Below are 21,099 nucleotides of genomic sequence, written 5' to 3' on the forward strand. Positions count from 1 at the left end.
GCCGGGAGGGGGCAGAGTGGGGCAAGCAAACTGAGGCAGGTGTATCGCTGGCAGACTGACTCCCCACCTCCATGATGGGCTTCACTCTTGCCAGCACCCCGTAGCCCAGCCTCCTTAGAAATGGCCACTCACGACCATGACCCCGTCCACTGTGAGCAAGACAAAGGGAGAAGCTGGTTCCCTAGAGGAGGCAGGGGCTGAGAAACACCCTGAAGGTGGGCAGTGCTTCCCTGAGGCTTTTCTGTCTTTCTAAATATGAAGATGCAAATACCCAAGTGGAAAACGGCGATGATTTTAAACTCAAGAGCCTTCTCACATTTGGAAAAGAGTTACTTTAATAAAATAAAGACAATACCTATTTCTCATCAGTTTCCAGTAAACGACCCAATGTTTGTTTTTCAATGCAATAAGCCCTCTGATAAGGCAGCTAAGGAGTAATTTCACGTGAAGCGTGGCTTCAGCTTCTATCATCCAGCAGCCCAAAGACCCCTGAACACCTGCTCTTGTCCATCTTGCAGAGGCACATCCTTCTGGAAGCAGAGGTGGAGTCCCTGGGGCCATGGAGGGGGAACGGTAGGCCCCAGGGCCACAGAGGGGGAATGGTAGGCCCTGGGGGCTCCCTTGGCCATCGAGCTCAGGTCCAGCATCACCGCCACACTTCACCTGGTGCTGCTGCCCTCAGAACGCACCGAAGGAGGGCCCAGTGTGGTCTCTTTCCTCCTACCCGTCTGCAGACCAGCAGAAGATTCTCCCCTTCTCGTCACCAACCAGGAGTTTGGTCTGGTTTCTTGGGAAGAGAATGGAAAGACAAGGTGTTGGGGTAAGCCAGTGACTCCGTCACTTGGGAAGCTGCAACACAGGGGCTCAGTGGGACCCACAGCCCACACCCAGCCTCATCTCCTTGGAGCAGGGGCAGGGAGGGTGAGAGCCTAGGGAACTCGTGAGCTGTGAGGAATGGCTCCCAAAGGACTGAGAGGGAGCTCCAAGTGGCCCAGGCCCCAGGGCCTTTTTCTCTCCAAATTCACCAGGTGTCCCCTGTCCTGTGAGCCAGTCCTCAGGGCAGAATGGATTTCAAGTTCTCCAGCAAAGAGTGCAGTACTGGGCTCTCCCTCCCTGTCCCCATGCCCTCCCCCGCCCCTCCCTCCTCAACCTGGCACCTGAAACACTGCGTGATTCCCCCCTCGTGGGAAGTTGGAATGGCTTCCTCCAGGACAGTGAGGAAGGAAGAACACGGCTGCTAAATGCCAGCAACCTCTTGAGACTAAACTTCCTAGTTGTAGATGGGGTTAGCAATAGCAACCACCTCCCTGGGATACAGGCAGGAACTAAATAACTAAAAAACGTATACACAGCGAAGTATCTGACACTTGTCATTCTACACTGTTGTCAGTGGCTTTCCAGCTGGCCCCCAACTCATGGCAATCCCATGCCCAGTGGACTGAAAAGTTGCCCGGTCCTGCAACATCCCCGTGATCAGAGAAAGGCCATCCTAGTATGGAAGCTCTGCTGAAACCTGCTCAGCCTCAGAGCAATGTGCAAGCCTCCACTGACAGGTCGGGGTAGCTGTGCATGAGGTGCTTTGTCTGGAATGGAACAAGGTCTTCCACATACAAGGTGAGACTTTCACCACTGAACCACCAATTGCCTCATGTCAAAAGGCATTTTCTGTTAATGTAGGACAATCATTATACCAAATGAGTATTGGAAATCAGGACAGAAGTCCTCTTTAGAATAAAATTACAAAACAATATATTCCATTCTACTTTTTGGATTACTATATGAATTCATAATATTCAAGAGAGAGCAAGAGCAAGAACTCCTAGAGCCCTGCACGGCCACCTCGCCTGTCTTTCATGCCTGGGACCCTCCTGGTTGTGTGCAGTGAGGCGGCCTCGCAGGCAAGGCGGCCTGAGCCCAGGGCCTCTGGTCCTGCCTAGAGGTGGCCATGGCGCCCTCTGCTGGAGGCCTGGAGGAACCAGGAAGTGGTTACCTGGACACGGACAAAGCTGTCACTGCAGGGCTGGTCTTACTGGGCTTCCCTGTCAAAGCGACACTGACATCCAGCTCTCGGCACAGGGCCAGATTCTTCTCCCACCTGTGACCTGTGGGCAGAGTCCAAGAGGATATTTAGAAAACCCTGAGTGGCTTCACACATGTGCACATCTGTACAGAGGAATGCAGACACACACGCACATATTTACATTTGTGGTCAGCAAGTTGTTAGATTGAGGGGGAAATATATTTAATCTCGGCCTGTGCTGTTGCAAAGAGGGCCGTCCCAATTTAATTTGCAGGCTGTGATAGTTACATGTGCTGACGTGCTGCGGTATCCATTGTGGACCAAATTGGATTTGTGTATTATTGCTTTCTAAATTGCATGCCTAGTTCAGCAGAATTGTTCATCAGTGTTTACTGGCTTTATGCTTAATAAGATACCCCACAATACCTTGCTGCTGGGACGTAATGCTGCCCGTAATTGCCTAGTAAAAATAAATTGCATAAAGTCGGCATTATCAACTTATCTAAATCCTCACACACCACAATCAGTAATTAAATGCTGAGAACATTTTTTCAAAGAATCTAACTCGATGATTGTTACTTCACTCATTTTAATGACTGCATTTGGGGACTGGCAGGGATTCCTTCCGTGTGGAGAGTGGGATGGAGGGACAGCCGGCGGGACACAGCCCTGCAGACCCTCCAACGGCATCAGGGCAGGAAAGACCCTGCTGCCCTGGCTACCCCGGGGTGGCCACCACTGTGTGCACACAGGCCTGTGCGCCAGGAAAAGCAATAGGGGTGCAAAGGGGGGCTGCCCTGAAGCAGAACAAGGCATTCAAATTTGTGCACAACTCCAAACAAGCTTTTCTCAAGCACTTGTAATGTATCAGATTGAGTTCCAATCTATGGAGTGATCCCTGAAATAAATTGTGCTCAACTGGGTTGGTCCTTGCTGCAAATGACAAATGAATTAAAGGCAGAAATCAGATTGTATCTGCCCACAAATGCAGTATCTTTAATATCTTCAAAGATCTAGTTTCTTGCACCTTAAGACATTAGAGGGATGCAACAATACACATGCAAGAGGACACAGGTGAAAAGGCCATGTGTCATGCCCAGTACTGGTTCCTGCACAACAAAATTGTTTTGGGCAATATTAGAGAACATGCTTCCTTATTAAAGAACTCCAGTGGATTAGGTTTGATTGTCTTCCCACAGATTTGTTAACTCTAAACTGTGGCCCAGGCCGATTTTTATGACTATGTCTGTGCCCTCATGTCACTTCATCAGAATCCTCCCTTGCACTGTAATCAGAACCCTGGCAATTCATTCTATGAGGCAGCGGTGACCTCAGATGAGGACAATCAGGAGGGGAAGGATGTGGACCTAGGAGCTCTGTGGGTCTGAAACCATCTTGTAAATTTTCTAATGTCATCAGCTAGTGTGTTCAGAGACAAGGAACTCCTAGGAGTCTGAGAAAATTATCACCATGACCTGCATTTTGTTGAGCAGATTCTTGTCTATGTCTATGCTTTTTGACATCAGCACTCTGCAAGTTAGGAATTATGAGAAGTACCTCCCTTTGGCAGAGGAGGAAATTGAGGTCTAGAGAAGTTGCTGGTGACAGAGCTGGGTCCAGAGCCTTCTTCCTGCCTCCCAGCTCACTTCTCATTTCACTAGATCCCTTACCAACGAGCACAGCCTCATCACAACTGTTGATCTTGAACAGAAACTGAGTCACTGGCATTTCCAGAGCCAGTGGGATGGCCTTGATGTGTCCTTTGTACATCTGCATATCAACCTGCCCACCCAGCCAGCATTCTCTCTCAGACACGCATTATCAGTCATGGGCTGAGCTAATGCCTTTAGCCTAATGGGCCTTGAGAGCTTCAGAAATTGGCAGGTGAGCCCAAGACTGAAATGGAGTGCTCTAGTGCTCACCATAGAACATGGATCATGTGCTAGTTCTGCTCCAAGGGGGTGGGGAGAGGGGAGAGTGTGGCCCCGGCTCTCACAAGAAGTGCCTAGAGCTCCTGAGCATACACAAGCCCCATACTTCTTCCCTTTCCTGCTGAGATGCACTGATTCCTGTGGTCCCAAAGTTGTGGTCGTTGTTGGCTGCTATTGAGTCAGCTCCTTATGGAGACTCCATGCATAACAGATCAAAACACTGCCTGGTCCCGTGCCGTATACAAGATTGGCTGTAGATCGGACCACTGTGATCATAGGGCTTTCATTGGCTGATTTTCAAAGTAGATCACCAGGCCTTTCTTCCTAGTCCCTTAGTCTGGAAGCTCCATAGCATCATAGCAAGCCTCATCATAGGGACATCATAGTAACACACAAGCCTCCACTGACAGAGAGTTAGTGGCTGTACATGAGGTACACTGGCCAGGAATCAAACCCAGGTCTCCCGCATGGAAAGCAAAAATTCTACCACTGAACCACCAATGCCCTGGTCCCAAAGTATCCTAGAGCTATGAGGAGCAGTGGACTGTGGCTGGATGCAGTTGTAGACGCTTGTGGGTCATTGCTCTGGGTCAGCCCAGGCTGTTGAGGAGGGCCCCTGGATGGTGATCTCTTGCAGGCAGGGGTTCCCAAGGAGAACACAGGCCCTGCCACAGAGGAAAGGCCGCCAGTGCCCGCTCACATGGAGGGGGAGGTCGTGAGTGAAGGGCTCAGTGAGTCAAGGAGTGTGCGATGCATTTTAGAAATTTGCTGACTGAAGATGGTTTCTCTCATCAGAAGGCAGCCTCCAGCAATCCGGGAAATTCTCTCCTGTGGACGATAACAGGTTCCAGAATGCAGAACAAATGGGGCTACCAGAAGGCTGCATCGCAGGAGACTCCTCATTCCATATTAACACATCTTTTAATTATGGGACCCAGGAAAGATGTCTCAGCTCTGGGCCAAAGAGCAGGAGACAATCTCCGGGGATGACGAAGCTTAGACGGAAGGTTGGCTGTACTGGAGAAGGTGAGGGTGATGGTGGGCACCCTGATGGCAGCTGTGGCAATAACCGAGGAGGGGACAGCTTTGGCGGTGATTACGGTGGATGCGGTGGTGATTATGGTAGCAGCGGCATTATCTGTGGGGAAGATCATTTTGGCTGTGGCTGTTATGGTGGCAGTAGTGGCAATGACAGTAGTGGTATACTTGCTGGGTACTTTTGGGCATGTTACTGAACCCCTCTGTGCCTCAGTCTTCTCATCTGTCATACGGGTGTAATGTAACATCGACCTTGTCAGGTTGCTGCGAGAAGTAAGGAATGCATGTACAACGCTGTGCATGGAGCTTGCTCGCACTCAGCCCTCTGCCGCTGTGGTGCCTAAATGGTGGTCATGGTGGTGGTGGGGGCAGGGGCTGTGCTGGCAGAAGGTGGGACAGATTTTCTCACTTCGGTCCCATCTGGTACAACCGAAAGGGGGCCTTCTTCAGAATGTGGATCTCTTACTCTGGTGCGCACCAATAGCCACCTGGGGAGCCTGGCAGACCTATAATCCCCTCCCCCACTGCCAAAATCCTTTTTCAGCGGGTTGGGTTGAGGAACAGGACCCGGGATCTACATTTTTAGTAAGTATCCTAGTGACTCTGTTGCAGACGATGCTCAGGCTCTCTCAACAGGGAGTTGTGTGGTTAAGCCAGGGTCTAGGTGGCAGGCTGGGGCAGGGTGGGGCCGCTTCCTCTTCTCTGGGCACACAGCAGAGTCCTTCCTTTGTTCCTGTCTGCAGCCCAGCTGTCCAGGCCGACAGAGGGAGTTTGGCATTTGCAAGTCATCCCGGCAGATAAGAGAGCTCCCCCTCCTGAAGCTCAGGAGCCCCCAAGAACCACGAGGGCCCCTGTCCCTCACCAAGGAGCATCACAGAGCATGTGGAGGCCCGGGACTCAACACGGCTTCTCCACCTGCTTCACATTCCACCAGCAGCTCCCAGTCCAGGCCTCACCCCCTTCCCCTCCGAAAACCTGGCTGCAATCCCAAGAGCTGCTCAGCTTCTTTGGGCCCCACAGGCCTGGTGGAGCTACAGCAGCCTGGGGCTGAGGGCAGAGGGGGAAGGGAGGGACAGGCCAGGGCAGGCTGCACCCCTAATGGGCAGGTACCTCTGGGGCTTGGAGGCTGAGCTGAGGGCTCCTCTGCCACTGTGTGCTGTGAAGCAGACATCTTCACGTCCTCAGTCTTCCAAATCTGTTCAAAAAGAGACAATGCCTTGGGCTGGGGAAGCAAGTAGACCCTGAGGGGAGAGGTGGGGCTTGGCCCCAGTTTTACTTCTGGTGCTGATTTATTCTCAGGAAAAAGCGTTACTTAGGCTTCAGTTTCCCTTTGTGAAGGCTTCGGCTGATCAAAATTGCAGCTTGGAGGAGTTCAGCTCCCCATCCCTACATCTGTTAGTGCATCTTTCCTGCCCTGACCTGCAGGATGAAACCAGTGGCTAGTTCATTAGTATTTCCCTAGCTAGTGCTCCCCCGCCCTCCCTGCCACCATCCCCGGGAAGCCCACTCAGCCGTGGCCCCCCTCCCATGCCCAGCCCCCTGGTAGGCCTGCTTGTCAGTGCCTCTCTGCACAGCTTCTCATGTGCTCTGAGTCTGGAGGACAGGGCCCAGCCTTGGCTTAAACGCCTTGCCTTGCCCTCACTTGCTGTAGGCACCCGGTCTGGAATGGCCTCAAATGTGTACCTGCAGACTCGGACCCCTGGAGGAAGTGAGCAGAATGGAGTTCAACCCATTTCTAGTACCATGACCCAGGTCTGCCCAAGACACACCTACCCGGACTATGCCGTCGCGACTCCCCGTGATGATGCCATGGCTGGTGTCCCCTGCTGGCCCCTCCATCACGCAGCAGCAGGTTATGGCTCCCTCGGGGCCCCAGGCTGTAGCAACGCTAGCCAGGGGCTGTCCATTGACAGTCCACAGAGACAGGTGGGCGGCAGCGCAGGAGACAATGGTGCCCTGTGCAGTGCAAGCTGGAGTCATTGCCTGTCCCTCTGATACCTACTTAGTCACAAGTTTGCACACCCGAACACCCCAACCTGCCATCCTCCGAACCCAAGTACCCCAGGACTCTCCAAGGCACTCACTTCTTCCAAGCTGACTCGTAGGTCAGCCATGTTTTCAGCCAACTGCAAACTCTTTTTCAAACTGTGATCATGTCTTCGGATACTTCTTTTCCCAGCAGACACTAAGTGGCTCACCCTATGAGCTCCTTCCACAAAACTCACCCTGGCCAGATACTGAATGGCATAGAAGACCAGAATGGAGACTGCCCTTGGCTCTGGACACTGGGCCTGCACCTGGCCAGCCAGCCTTGCCCTCATGAAGAAGCTTTAGGCTTCTCTAGTGGAAGGCAGAGCAGAGGCTCAGATAGCTGCAAGTAGCTCATAAACTTGGGCATGTTCCTGAGGAGCATATCCCCACTGTATCCTGAGAGCTCTTGTCTAGAATCATTGCTCAAGTCCTTGTCTATGTCGTACCCAATGGAGTAGTGGCCACTGTCACCAAGGACCCACAGAGCCAGCTGGGGCCATGCCGATATGGGGAGGGAGCTCAGTGTCCCTTTTGTGGGCTTCCCCAGACCTCTAGGCCATCCAACATGGTACTTCCTGAATTGTTTGGTATAGTCAGCTTGAGGCCAGGGCCCATGTCTGATCACCTCTGTGCCCAGCACCCAGCACTGGGCCCAGCAGTCACTTAACTCAGTTGGCTCCAGGAGAACCTGTCCTGGTGCCAGACTTCTCTGAGGTCTCAGGACACAATTCCTTACGTTCTCCCAGATCAAGCCTTGGTGTCTTCCCCAATAGACCTACCCATCTATCCATTCACCACCATCCATCCATCCATCCTCCAATCCACTCATTCACTTACCAATGCACTAATCTACCCATAAATCCATCTACCCATCCACCTAGTTACTTATCCATCCATCCACCCATCCATCCAGTATTCACCCTGGATTCAAGCCTACCTGGGACACATCTTTTGCCTTTTCCACCTATGAGGCCCTTCCTACCCACTCTATCCATGCCCTGGGTCCCTGGGGTTTTCTATGAGCAGATGTAGCATCCTCAGGGAACCCCATGCCCCAAGATGGAGCACCCAGCTTGAGAGAATTTCCACAGCGAAAAACAGCAAGTGTGATAGTGACAGCTACCATTGATGAGAACCTACTCTGTGCAGGCAATGCTATCTCACATCTTTTGCAGAATGAGATGAGACATGAGTGCATAAACACACCAGGCCCTTTATATGTATTATCTCTTTAATCTCAACAAAAAACCCTGTGGTGTAGATATTACAGTCCCATTTATAGCCCGGACAGGTAAGATGCCCCAGGTCCTACAGATAGTAAGTAGCACAGTTGAAACTGGAAATCAGACCCATGAATCTCCAAAGTCCATAAATGCTCTTTCTATCATCTGCCCCTCACCTCATGGCAGAGTGGGGGGTGGGGGGTCTCCAAGTCAAGAAGCCTTTCCCATTCTCTCTCTTTCTGTCTCTCTCTCTCTCTCTCTCACACACACACACACACACACACACACACACACACACACACACGTCCCATCTTTGATATCCAACATGAATGGACAAGCAGAGATCCTTCTTGCCATGGTGGTAAGAGGTACCTGCGAAGCCAACACTGATTTACAGTCAACGAGCCAAGCCCAGGCAGAGCCTCAGCAAAGCCAGATCTTCCTGTCCCTACTCCCTGGTGGCCATCCTGGCACAGGCTCCTCCCACAGCCCCCGCAGAAACAAGAGCTAGACCCAGCGCTACCCGCGCTGATGGCTGCACTCAGCCCCCAGAGGGGGTGTGCCACATATGTGGGGCCTGCTCAGCATCCCGGGCGCTTAGTGCCTCCCTGCCCCTGGGCTTTCCCTCAGGAAGTTGTCTATGGTGCTGGCTCACAGACACCAGGACACAAACACTGAGAAAGCACGGTCTCACCGAGACGTCACTGATGGCAATGGCGGAGATGCCCTCCCGGTGGGCGGGCAGGCGGGCCACGTGGGTGAGGTGGTCCAGGTCCCACAAGATGCAGGTGCGGTCCTGGGAACCACTCACCAGGAGGCTGAAGGTGATGGATGCCGCCAGGCACGTGACAGCCTTCGTGTGCCCATACAAGGCCTGGGGACAGGAGATACCAGTTATGAGAGAGGCCCCTCAATTCAGCGACTGGGGGATGACCCTGCCCTTCTTTTACTGCTGGGTCCCAGATGAAGAAACGGAGATTTAGAGACACTCAGTCATTCCAAAGCCTGTGTGCATGTGCATACGTGTGTGCGTGTGTGTGCGGTTGTCCATGTCTGGCCTGTCAGTTCCATCTACTTCCAGGGTCTGAGGCCCAGCTGAGGATGATCAGTAGCTCTTTTTACCATAGCCAAGTGGACACCAGCACCCTTCTTATGCTTTGTACTCCCCTCATTTGTCTTGCCACCACCCATCTGTCAGTTGTCATACTGTGGTGGCTTGCATGCTGTTATGATGCTGGAAGCTGTGCCACTAATATTACCAATAGCAGCAGGGTCACTCATGGTGGATGGGTTTCAGCAGAGCTTCCAGACTAAGACTAAGGCAGACTAGGAAGAAAAGGCTGGTGATCTACTTTCAAAAATCAGCCAATGAAGACCTTATGGATACAGCAGAGTATTGTCGGACATGGTGCTGGAAGGCACTCAAAATACACAGTGGCAGCAACAATGGACTGAGCACAGCAATGATGAGGAAGATGGTGCAGGACCAGGCAGTGTTTCCTTCTGTTGGCCATAAGGTTGCCATGGCAACTAACAACCATCCCTTTATTGACTTCCTCTGCCTTTCAGGATGGTGGGGTCCTGGATACCTTGGCACATTCTGGTTTCTAGCTAGTCTGAAGACAACACGCCTTCCGTAGGTAGGCAGTGCGCACACCACACGCCGGTCCCCTCACTCCTGCAGGCTCAGTTGCACTAATGAACAGCCCATGTAGGCATTTTGACTCAGAACATCTCTCTCTCTCTGCATCCCCAGCCCCTGTGCCAGGTCCCCTTCCCTACACTCCTGGGAGTCACCCTGTCTCCTGCGGTCATAACGGATTTGTCAGTTCTGGGAAGCTCACTCTGGGAAGAGAATCAGAAAGCTCCTGTCAAATCCTCTGCTTTCATCAGTTCACTTAGGCAGCTTCCATTTTCTGAAGACGTCCCAAATCTTCTTCCGTGGGTGATGCCCAGAAGCTTGCCAGCACCATCTGCTTGGTGACACTTCAGGACCCAGGCGGACAAGCCAGAGTCCTTGTAGAACTCTTTACTGCTGTGACGGGGCAAAGTGACAGCTTTGAAGAATGACGCTCAGTCTCCCCAGCCCAAATGAGTGGGCGGCGTGTCTGTCCTGGGGGCCGAGATTTACCACTAGGAAGCCAGCTGGATCGTGTTTCCAAAAGCCATCTCCGCCACCTCTCTGGCTGATTCCAGAGTCAAAAGCTGCGTGTGTGCACACAGGGCCTCAGACTGGGCTCAGCTGGTAGCCTCGGCTAGTTGTGATGGAGACTGCCGTTACTAGCAGCAGTGGGCCTGGGGTACCAGGGGGTCTGGCAGGCTTCCCCAGCCCCTCTGGGATGCATCCACAGGGAGACATCCTTCAGCCAGACCTGGACACACAACCATACAGGGCCAGGCCAGACCCCGCAGAAGCCAAACTCTGAGGGTCAGGCCCAAGGCCCTGTCACTCCGCTGCCATGTGGCCAGGCTGGCTATGAACCTGGGCCCATCTACTTCAAAAGTTGAATCTTTTTACTTGTGACATGATTTCCCAGTCTTCTTCATGGTTTAGCTTCCAGGGACTGGTGTGTTTCTGAGGCTCCCTTAATGTGGGAGGGTTCTCAAACTTGAGCATTGCCACCCTATTGCTGGCCCCCCACTCCCTGAGCTTCTGACCCCAAAGGTCTTGGGTAGGACCCAAGGGGGCACATGTTTAACAGGCTCCTAGGTGATGTGCTTGGTCGGGTGCCACACTGTGAAAACTGTCTTAGCGCCTTAGGAGTCAAGACAAATTGTTGTCAGTGCCTTCGAGCTGGCTCCGGCTCCCGGTGACTCCCTATACAACAGAATGAAACGCGGCCCAGCCCTGCACCATCTTCATGATCACTGGTATGCTGGAGCCCACTGTGGCCACTGTGTATTCCGAGTACCTTCCAACCTAGAAGGCTTATCTACCAGCACTATATTGGACAATATTCTGTTGCGATTCACAGGGTTTTGGAGGAAGTAGTTTTAAATCTGTTCTCGACTGGCTCTTTTTTCAGAATAATGCTTCTCTACAAGGTCAATAAGATAACTTCATTATCTTATCTTACACCTAACTAAAGTAGCAAAACATAAAATAAAATAAAATCTCTGAAAATAATTCCCAGTGCTGGTTTCACTGTGAGGAGAATGGTACTCTGAATTGCTGGTGGCACTGTGAAGCTACAGAATGATTCTGAAAAGCATTATGCCACTACTCAGTAATTCTACTTCTTAAAATTTATCTTAAGGAAACAATTAATCAGAAGCAAACAACAATTTATATAAGATGTTTTCCACAGCACTATTTAAAATAGTTAAAACTTGGAAACAACTTAATTGTCTAGTTTTAGAAGAAACGGTTTATTAGACTGTGGTGTATTGACATAACAGAAAAATTGAAATGTAATTTTAGAGGAATGGAGTAATACAGAATAATTGAAACGTAAATTACAGAGACTGCAGGCAAATGGAAACAGTTTGACAGGCTAGGTGAAAACAGCGGAGGAAAAATTTGTACATAATGATTAGAATGGCATAAATATGTATATTTGGGGATGCAGTATAGGGAATTATTCTATTTTGAAGTGAATTTGAAATTTTTCTTTAGTCGTGTAGTACCTTTAAAAATAAAACACTTTTCAAAGATTTTTCAAGCCTATTTAATGACGGCTTCTCTGACTGTAGTTCAGGAAGGGCCCCCTTGCTGAGAGTCGTCAAGGCCACATCAGGCTCCATGGGTAGATGATAAAGTGTTTTATTTTGTCTGGAGCTAAGAGCATGTGGGATTCCCCAGACCTTCTTCTCTTGATTTGGACCCGGGAGACAGTGATAAATTATATTTTATGGCATCAATATGGAAGCTTTTACACAGCATCTTCACTTCTGAGCGAGGCATGGGGCAGCGGTGGGAGGCTCCTCCAGGCCACGGCACAGGGAGTCTAAATGCCCTGCCTCAGAGAGGAGAAACCTCGCAGGAAGGCCATGCAGTCTCTCCACTTTAACCAGCTCACAGTGACCCCATGTGTATTAGAGCATAACTGTGCTCAATAGGGTTTTCAATGGCTAAATTTTTGGATGTAGATCACCAGGCCTTTCTGCTGAGGCACCTCTAGATGGACTCAAACTTCTAGCTTTTCAGTTAGCAGCTGAGTGCATTAACTGTTCGTACAACCTAGGGACTCCTCTCTCCATTTAGGCCAAAAATAAAATAAAACAAGCCCAAAGCAGCAAGGAAGCCTCCAGGGGGCAATGGGAAACCTCCTCCCTCACAATGGACCTTTTGTTCATTTAACTTGGGAGTGCCCACGTGCAGGGGCCAGCTCAGAGGAGACAAGGAGAGACTTGGAAATCATTCAGAGAACCTAGCCAGTCCAGTGAAACATTTCCATTTAGAACAATCTCATCAGTGGTGATTTTTGTAGGGTTTATTCTGATTTGGGGGGCTACATGGCTAACTAAAAATCAGAAGTAAAAATGAATTGTATTTAGAGTTGGAAGCATCCTAAAGATATCTTAGGGCAAGTTCAAGAGTACACAGAGAGACAGCACAGGGTTAAACTCACTGAAACTTTTCTGAGCCCGTTTTCTCTTCCGAAAGCGGGTACAACAGCTGCTTTGTTGTTGTTGCTGTCAGCTGCTGTCTCGCAGGCCCCTGGCTCACAGCTACCCCACGCCCCACAGACGGACACTCTGCCAATGCTGTGCCAGTCCTACTGACAGGTTGTGGGTCAGACTATTATGCTCCATAGGGGTTTCACTGGCTGATTTTCAAAAGTAGATCACCAGGCCTTTCTTTCTAGTCCATCTTAGTCTGGCAGCTCCGCTGAAACCAGTTCAGTATCATGGCAACACGGAAGCCTCCACCGACAGCCGGGTGGTGACTCAGCATGAGGTGTAAGATCCTGGCGTGTTCCGGGTGTTAAGTGAACAGCAGGTATCACTGTGGCTATTATCATGAGTGGTGGCTTATGAGGTAGGATGAGGACGAGCTCCTTGCCTCCTGGATGGCCATTTGTGCTCTGCCACTTCCATTCTGAGTCAGTCTTTCATTTTCTGCTATATGATCTTGGACGAGTCACTTACCTTCCTTGTGCCTTGCTCACCTATAATGCAGGGATAACAATAGTACCTATTTTATAGAGCTGCTGAGAAGGTAAAGGAGCCCACTCGGCTGCTAACTGGAAGGTCAGCAGTTTGAACCCACCAGCTGCTACACAGGAGAAAGATGTGGCAGTCTGCTTCAGTAAAGATTACAGCCTTGGAAACCCTAGGGGGGAGTTTTACTCTGTCCTGTCTTGACGGCAAGCGGTTAACAGTGCAGGCTGAGAAGATATAATGAGAGAACCCACCTAACAGTGCTTGGTACAATGTCCAGCTCATGGCAAATGCTCAAAAATATTGTATGGTGCATCATCCCCATGTGTGAAAGGGACAAGCCGAATGCGGCCTGGAATCTCCCATTGAGGGTGTCCTGGGGGAGGCACCCACTCTGTGTGCTTGTCAAATCCCCCTTGAGAAGAACGAAGGCGGCCCTGTCCCTGGGTCGCCGTGCCTGCCCCCAGACCCTGGCTGCTCTCCTGCGCCTGAGGGCGGGCCGTACCTGCCTGAGGCACAGTCCCGCCTGGCCTCTGGCCGAGCAGAGCTCCCACACACACACCGCGGCACTGGCTCCCGACGTGATGACCATCGTGGCTGACGGGCACACGGCACACAGGCAGCCGCCCCAGGCGGCCAGGTTCTCAAACTTCATCAGGACCTGGGGGAAGAGGCAGCTGAGCACTGGTCCAGGGCCCGCGCAGGGCTGGGGCGGGACAGAGTGACCCAGGCAGGCGTGGAGGCCGCTGTCCTGCCCTGTGTGCGGTGACACTTGTTCAGGATCCATCTGCTGAGACCTGCGCTGGGTCAGGCCCTGGTGACCGACCCCAGGCCTGGGAGGTCGGAGACAGCTCTCAGGAGGAGGGAGCACCGGGTCTGGGCTTGACAGCTGCCCCCTGAAGATGATGGGAGGGCGTGGGGGGCGCGAGGGCGTTCGGGGCCAGGACTTGTGGTGGGATGAGAGGTAGGGGGTGTGAGGGGAGGCTGGAGAGGTGAGGAGAGGCCACATGAAGCAGGCAGAGACAGCAGGGGGCCTAAAGGAGGGGGGGACAAGTACTCAGATGGCTGGCTCCTGGGGTCTTGTGGGATGCTTGGCATCTGTTCTGTAAGCTAGGACTGGGCAGGAGAAGCCCCCAGGATGCCCCCCAGGCTGAGGAGGGTCTGGGTGGGCTCAATGTGACAAGTAACCAGCCAGCAAGGAGACCTGCCTTGGAAGTGAGAGAGTGAACTGCTGACTTGTAGGTGTGACTCCTGGAGACATGGCTCTGAGACAAAGGCCTTTGCAGGGTCAGAGGCACACTCACGGCCAGGGCTGGGCACGGCAGCATGGAGCCAGCAGGGGTGGGGCAGCTGTGGCCCCTGTGACCACCTCCGCCCAGCAGGGCGCCGAGGGTCCTGAGGGCCGCCCTCCCTGTGCCGCCTCACCTTGTCAGAGCCGTAGGTGCCCAGGCAGCAGCTGAAGTCGTCGAAGCCCCAGCTGAAGGTCCTGTTGCTGAGGTCAGGCAGCAGCACCTTGTTCCTCTCCACCGCCAAGATGGTCTTCTCGGTGGGGACGATTTGGCCGATGGCTCCCTTGGGGGATTCGGAGCCTAGTGAGAAGAGGTACATATCTGCGCCCAGTCAGTATGGTGGAGCTCATGTGCCAGGACACACCCACCCTAGCTGGGCCCTGGCCAGGACAGAGGAGCCCCGAGAAGGTGGACTGACCTTGACCAAGCCCTTCCCGTGGCTGGGGAGCTCAGCAGGGCCTCTCCTACTGGGGCCTCTCCTCCTGGGGTGCATGAGGCCCCCAAGGCCCGCTGCCTCCCCCTCTGATGTGGGCACACACTGAGCGTTTGGCCGTGTGGGCCCTCAGTGCCTCCTATGATGCCAGAGCAGATGGCACCCTCGCAGGACCCTGCTCCTCACGGCCTTGACCAGGCCGGCCGCTCCTGCACTAACCACAAGGGTGTCCTGTGGCCGGTCAGCATTCCTGTCCTTTCTCAAAGTCACCCCTGGGCCAGGACCCAGGTGACAGCCCCTGTTATCCCAGGAAAGTCCCTTCACCTGGTAGGTGTGCCCTGTCTGTGGAGATAATGACACCCTCTTGCAGGGCTGCTGTGAGGACTGACAGACAGAGTAGGCGTGTGGGGCACCAGAGCCGAGGCTGTCCTGAGAGGCCCCAAAGCTGGAGGCTGCCCTGCTTTTGTGAGGAGGGGTGGCTCCCTTCCTCCCAGGCCTGCGCCAGGTGATGCGGGTGAGCTGGTCTCCTCCCGACCCTACTGCACCACATAGTGGGGTGGCTCCCTTCCTCCCAGACATGCGCTGGGTGATGCGGGCGAGCCCGTCTCCTCCTGACCCCACCCCAGCCAGGAGGCAGGGCTCAGACTCCAACAATTGGACTAGGGGACATTTCCTCTCCTGCAGAGTAAGCGCGGCCAGGCTCAGAGCAGTGTCCCACAGGTCAGGCAACAGCAGCCCCAGAAAGGTTTCTGTCTGTGATCTGGCTTTGTGCCAGGTTAGACGCCACCTCACAGTGCTGTCACAGCAAGTCTGAGGACGCGGCACTGCTCTCCCATGTGACAGAAGAGGAATCTGAGTCCCGGGAAGGCTCACCCTGTACCATCCGGGATGCTCTCCCGACTGGCGCTGGAGCTCTCCTGTGCTGCTGTCTCCCCCACTGCTGCTCAGACGGCAGGGCCGTACCTGACTCTCCCAAGCCTTACCTGTGGCTGGAGACACCAGCCCTGGGGTAGATGGGTGCAAGGTCGCCAGAGCCAGGAGTCACAGCCCCATGCAGCACAGACATTCAAGGAAAGAAAAGGACAAACTAACCCCCCCAACAAATGTGACCTTCTGCTCCTTAGGATCCCCATGTCGTCCTCCCTTAGTGGGACTTCGCAGGGTGGCACAGCCCCCAGACTCCACACCCACGACCCTGAGAGCCAGCCCTGACAGCACCTCTGCTCCCACCTGGGCAGCTGTCCCCATATGGCCGGGGGGGCCCTCCTTGGGTGACCTCTGGCCATTACAGACCTCTCCACGCTCTGCGGCAGTTATAAAGCACTGGACTTGTAGTCCACAGGAGACAGCCCGATGACCAGGGTGTTCACAGAGCATTGCCCCTACTGGGCATACGTGTGGACGGCCTCACTTTGCCCTGCCCTGGTGCCCGGAGGCTCACACACAACCTGGACACAGTAGGGCTGGGGCTCACTGGGCCATCTGCCCCAGAGCGCATGCTCGGAAATGAGTGCTTACGAGCCACGGTGACCACAGGTACCACCCAAGGAGCAGAGCTGGACCCTCTCTTGGGAGATCTGGGGGCTTCCCTCTCATCTTTGGGCGTGAGAAGGTGTGTGTGCACGTGCGTGTGCGTATTTAGGAGAGCCAGACATGTTGAAGTCATCTAACAGAGGTGGACCCTAGAACCCCTCCAAGAGTAGAAGAGTCCCCAGATTCCTGCCTGACTGAAGACACAGCCATTCCACGTCAGAACCCAGTCCTTTCCCCAGGTCTGTGCTCCCGAGCCTCCAGAGACGCCTATTCACAAGGGACGACCCCGTGGGCAGGGCACCTAACCAGTAGGGCCAGGCACTCACCTTTGACCATGACCGGGGAGGGCCTCAGAGACTGCAGGCTGTAGAAAAATGGCTGGACGTGGCCCAGCAGGCCCGTGGGTGTGTTCACATCCTTTCCAGGTGACAGCTTTCCTGCAGCAGTCCTGGTCGGGTGGGGTTTGGTGAAGAGCTGGGGGGCAAGGGGACAGATGCACAGCACACAGGTCACTAAGGGATGAGCACCCAGGGAGGAACCTCCCAGTGCAGACCACGGCTGCGCGGTCACTCTCAGTGCTGACTGGGTGGGTCTGTCCCGATGGAGGGGAGCGTACACTCAGTATAGACAGGGGCCTGGGGCTCAGAGCAGGGCAGCTCCTTCCCCTCCCTGTAGCTGGTGGGAAAAGGAAGACCTAGTGTGGACCCTGGGACCTGGAGAACTGTCCTGTACATCACTGAGTCACAGTGGCCCTCTCCCCTCCTTAGATCATGTGACTTTCCTCATTTACTTGAGCTGTTTCACGTATTTTTTTTTCCCTTCCCTTACAATCTCTCTGCAGGCTCATCCATCCGGACATAAATACAGAATTCTTTAACAGCATCCATTCAAATATTCTAAGGAGGACAGGTGATCCATTAGTGGCCTTTCTTTGTCGCATTTTCTCAGATCTCTGCCTCAGCTGTCCCTAATGCCAGTCTTTCTGCATAACTGGGGAAAGCACCGTGAAGCACGCGGCCACGCTGCCTGGCTAGTTCTTGCTGCTGTCCCAGAGGGCACGGCTGCTGCCAGCTCCAGCCCTCTGCTCCCTGCTCCTCCACTGCGGCCTTCTCCGTCCGCCGGCACATTTCCCAGATCCCAGACAGAAATGCCCACTCAGCCACTCTGAAGGGCAATGGGGAGAAGAGCTGGCCTGGCTGGGCACAGGGGCAGAGGTGGGGCTCGTGGAAGTCTGGGACCTTGAGCCTCTGTGCTCGCAGCAGCCTAGCTCATCACTCAGCCCTTGCTCAAACACCGGGCTCGCTTGTAAAGCTGGGCCGTGATCAATACCAACAGAAATGCCAGTGATGGTTTTCAAACAAGCGTTGAATAAAGAACACTCTTCCTCGGAGCAGTCTGACCAGAGCGCGTGCAGGCTGGGCCCCTGTAAAGGCTCGCCACGGGCACAGCCCCTGACGGAACACCGCTCTGCCCTCCGGCCATGTGCTCATGTCCTCATACAGGGTCGCTTTGGGAATTGCAATTCTGATGATTACTCAGAAACACCTTGAAGAAACTCACAGGATACACCATTAAGTAATGCCAGAATAGACACCTGTGTGTGCTCCATGACTGCACTGATGCGAAAAGATTTTTGCTTGTGGACAAGGACTGTGAATACACCAAAAGCAGGCACAGGTGGGTGGCAGTGACTAATACCTTGAGTTGTTTTATTGCTTTATCTACTGATACAGATATATATTTGATTAAAGAAATGAAACCATTAGGCTGCCCAACCTCCTTTCCTGAATTCTCCTTTCCACAAAGCCTTCCCTGAGTAACCCCACGTTAGTCTGTGCTGTCCCTTCTCCAGGTCTCCCCCATGCCCTCTCGTAGTCCCCGTGCCATGAGCCAAGCAGGCCTGAGCATGCAACTTGAGGCCAGGCAGCAAAGGAGCTGTGCTCTGCGCCCATCAAACCTGGTGGGTGCCTGTGGGGAACGGCATGACCTGGGACTGCTCTGGAAGGAGTAGGGCTAAGCTTATGCACCCTTCTCCCAGCAAGGCTCACAACTGCCAGATGGGGACTACAGCCCGTGGGGCCACACTTCTGAACCCAGATGGCTGTGTGTGGGAACAAAACCAAAGCAAACCAAAGTTTGGGGTTCAACACAGCGGATGGGGTGAGTTGAATAAGAGCCACACGTTTCATAAGGACATCAGCAGGAATGCACAACCTCAAATCCTGATGGGAGGTGGACAGCGGAACGAACAGTTCACCAGGGACCTAGGGGCAGAACTTAGATGTCTCGCATCTGTAGCAATATAGTGCTGGCTTTGGAGCCAGCCAGATGGGGCTAGAGCTCTGCCTCTCTCCTTGCTAATGGTATAATTCTGGGCACATTATTATTGAGCCTCTCTGGGCCTCCATTTTCTGATGTGTAAAAGGCAGAATAATTCCTATACTCAGAGCTGATGAGAAGACTCAATGAATTAGTCATACTAATAAGTAACACATATTGAGTGCTAGTTATATTTCAGAGTCCCTGGATGGTGCAAATCGTTAACGCACTTGGCTGCTAACTGAAAGGCTGGAGGTTCCAGTCTACCCACAAGTGACTCAAAAGAAAGGCCTGGAAATCTACTTCTGAAAAATTAGTCATTGAAAACCCTACGGAGCACCGTTCTACTCTGACACACACAGGGTTGCCATGTGTCAGAATCGACAAGACGGCAACTGGTTTTAATTATATTTCAGATACTTTCAAGTACTTAATATGTCTTAACTCATTGGGTCTCCACATCAACCCTGTAGAGTAGATACACATGTAAAGAATTAAATACCATGTAGAAAACATTTATAGTGCCTATCACATAGGTGACAGATGAATGTAGCCTTCATCATTACCATTAATAATGTCATCATCTTCATAGCCATCAAGTGGCAATTGAAGGAAAAGCTCTAACACTTCAGGCATAGGGAAATAACTAGAGACCATTTTGCCTCTCCAGTCTTCTCTCTTGCCCCATCCCAGAAGAAAATGCTCCTACCCTCTCTGCAAGTTCACTCTGCATACACTTGTTGAGAAAGCAAGACAAGTGACATGCTGTACCTGTTTGGGCACTTGTCCAAAGTTGCTGACAAAGCCCAGGATGGTGCTTTTGATCAGTGGGTCTCTGATGCTGCTGAGGTCCATCCTGTCGCCATAGAAGTAGGGGTGGAAGGTGTTAACAGCTTCCACTGCAGCTGGGCCTTGCTGCTTGTATCCAAAAATGAGGTCTATCCACTGGTGAAGGTTGGCGCTGACAAAGTCACTTTCCAGAGCCTGGAAACAAGACCCAAAGCCCATGAAAACCACAGGCCCTCCCAGGCTCAGGCTCCCACTGCACAGACAGCAAGGGGGCATGTGCTTCAGGATGCTGCTCTGTACCGGAGAGAAAAGCGGTGGCCTCTGCATTGGACCAGGTTCCAGCAGGCAGATGTGTGAGCCAATGGAGGGCCACCCCAAGCCCTGCCTCCGGCTAATGGCAAAACCCATCTGACTGCTCCCGCCACCCTTGTTCATCCACTTGATAAAACAACCATGAAGTTTAGAGTATCTATATAGTGTTGGAGCCCTAGTGGTGCAGAGGTTAAGAGCTTGGCTGCTAACCAGAAGGTCGGCAGTTCGAATCTACCAGCCGCTCCTTGGAAACCCTGTGGGGCAATAGAGTCACTAAGAGTCAGAATCGACTTGACGGCAATGAGTTTGGTTTTTGGTTTTGGTTTTATATAGTGTTGGTCTGGAAGTGATATCTAACCTGAGGGAGCAGACTGAAAACTAGTCCCTGGGTCTCTGATGAGATCTGACACATGAAGAAGAGACAGCTGAATCTGACCGGAGTGTATGAGAGGTGAGACCGAGTGCAGTGGGTAGGGACGCAAGTCTGGAACGACTGCCTTCATTGATTAACAGCTCTGCTCCTCAGTTTCCACATCTCTAAAATGGGGAAATGACCATTGGCTTATGTGAAGACTGAGAGGTTTACATGTCTGGTGCTCAGCAGGCTCTGGGTGAGTGTTAAGAAGCAAGCAATGGCTTGGTGTTTTACATGTGTTTTCTGTTTCCATTAACACAAGCTTTTGCTGGCAGGTATAATTAACCCTACTTGTGGGCCAGGCTTGGGTGTGTTTTTTAACCTACCTTCCCAGCTCCCAACTGCAAGGTCTCAGAAGCCCCCAGGGAACATCCAGCCTCCCTGAGAAGATCTCCCTTCACTCAAACCACTTGTCACTGAGTAAATCTGACTTACAGCGACCCCAGGTGTGTCAGAGTAGAACTGTGCTCCACAGGGTTTTCAATGGCTGTTTTTTCAGAAGCAGATCACCAGGGCTTTCTTCTGAAGTGCCTCTGGGTGGGCTCATACTTCCAAGCTTTCAGTTAGCAGCAGAGCACCTTACCCATCTGCACTGCCCATGGACTCCTTGCTTCACTCTAGTATCTAGAAGTTATTAACATTGGGTGTGGGGCCCTTCCTCTA

The 21,099-nt window shown here is 52.6% G+C and overlaps 1 protein-coding gene across 2 annotated transcripts in view; it reads right to left on the reverse strand.

Annotated features, from left to right (window-relative positions):
- Window positions 1-283: 283 nt before the first annotated feature.
- WDFY4 (WDFY family member 4) overlaps window positions 284-21,099 on the reverse strand; it is a 403,681-nt gene continuing 382,865 nt past the window's right edge. The window contains exons 54-62 of one of the 2 annotated variants that reach the window (XM_023742107.1): window positions 19,692-19,904; window positions 16,928-17,075; window positions 14,772-14,935; window positions 13,852-14,007; window positions 8,938-9,117; window positions 6,763-6,945; window positions 6,100-6,184; window positions 1,991-2,102; window positions 284-787 (exon numbers count right to left, since the gene is read on the reverse strand). In XM_023742107.1, the coding sequence (XP_023597875.1) occupies window positions 721-787; window positions 1,991-2,102; window positions 6,100-6,184; window positions 6,763-6,945; window positions 8,938-9,117; window positions 13,852-14,007; window positions 14,772-14,935; window positions 16,928-17,075; window positions 19,692-19,904 (1,308 nt within the window). In that variant the 3' untranslated portion in view covers window positions 284-720. Of the gene's footprint in view, window positions 788-1,990; window positions 2,103-6,099; window positions 6,185-6,762; window positions 6,946-8,937; window positions 9,118-9,199; window positions 13,355-13,851; window positions 14,008-14,771; window positions 14,957-16,927; window positions 17,076-19,691; window positions 19,905-21,099 lie in introns of those variants that run through there. The other variant, XM_023742108.1, reaches the window with a different exon arrangement.

Source organism: Trichechus manatus, unplaced genomic scaffold (genome assembly GCF_000243295.1).
Source record: "Trichechus manatus latirostris isolate Lorelei unplaced genomic scaffold, TriManLat1.0 scaffold00200, whole genome shotgun sequence".
Lineage (NCBI taxonomy): Eukaryota > Metazoa > Chordata > Mammalia > Sirenia > Trichechidae > Trichechus > Trichechus manatus.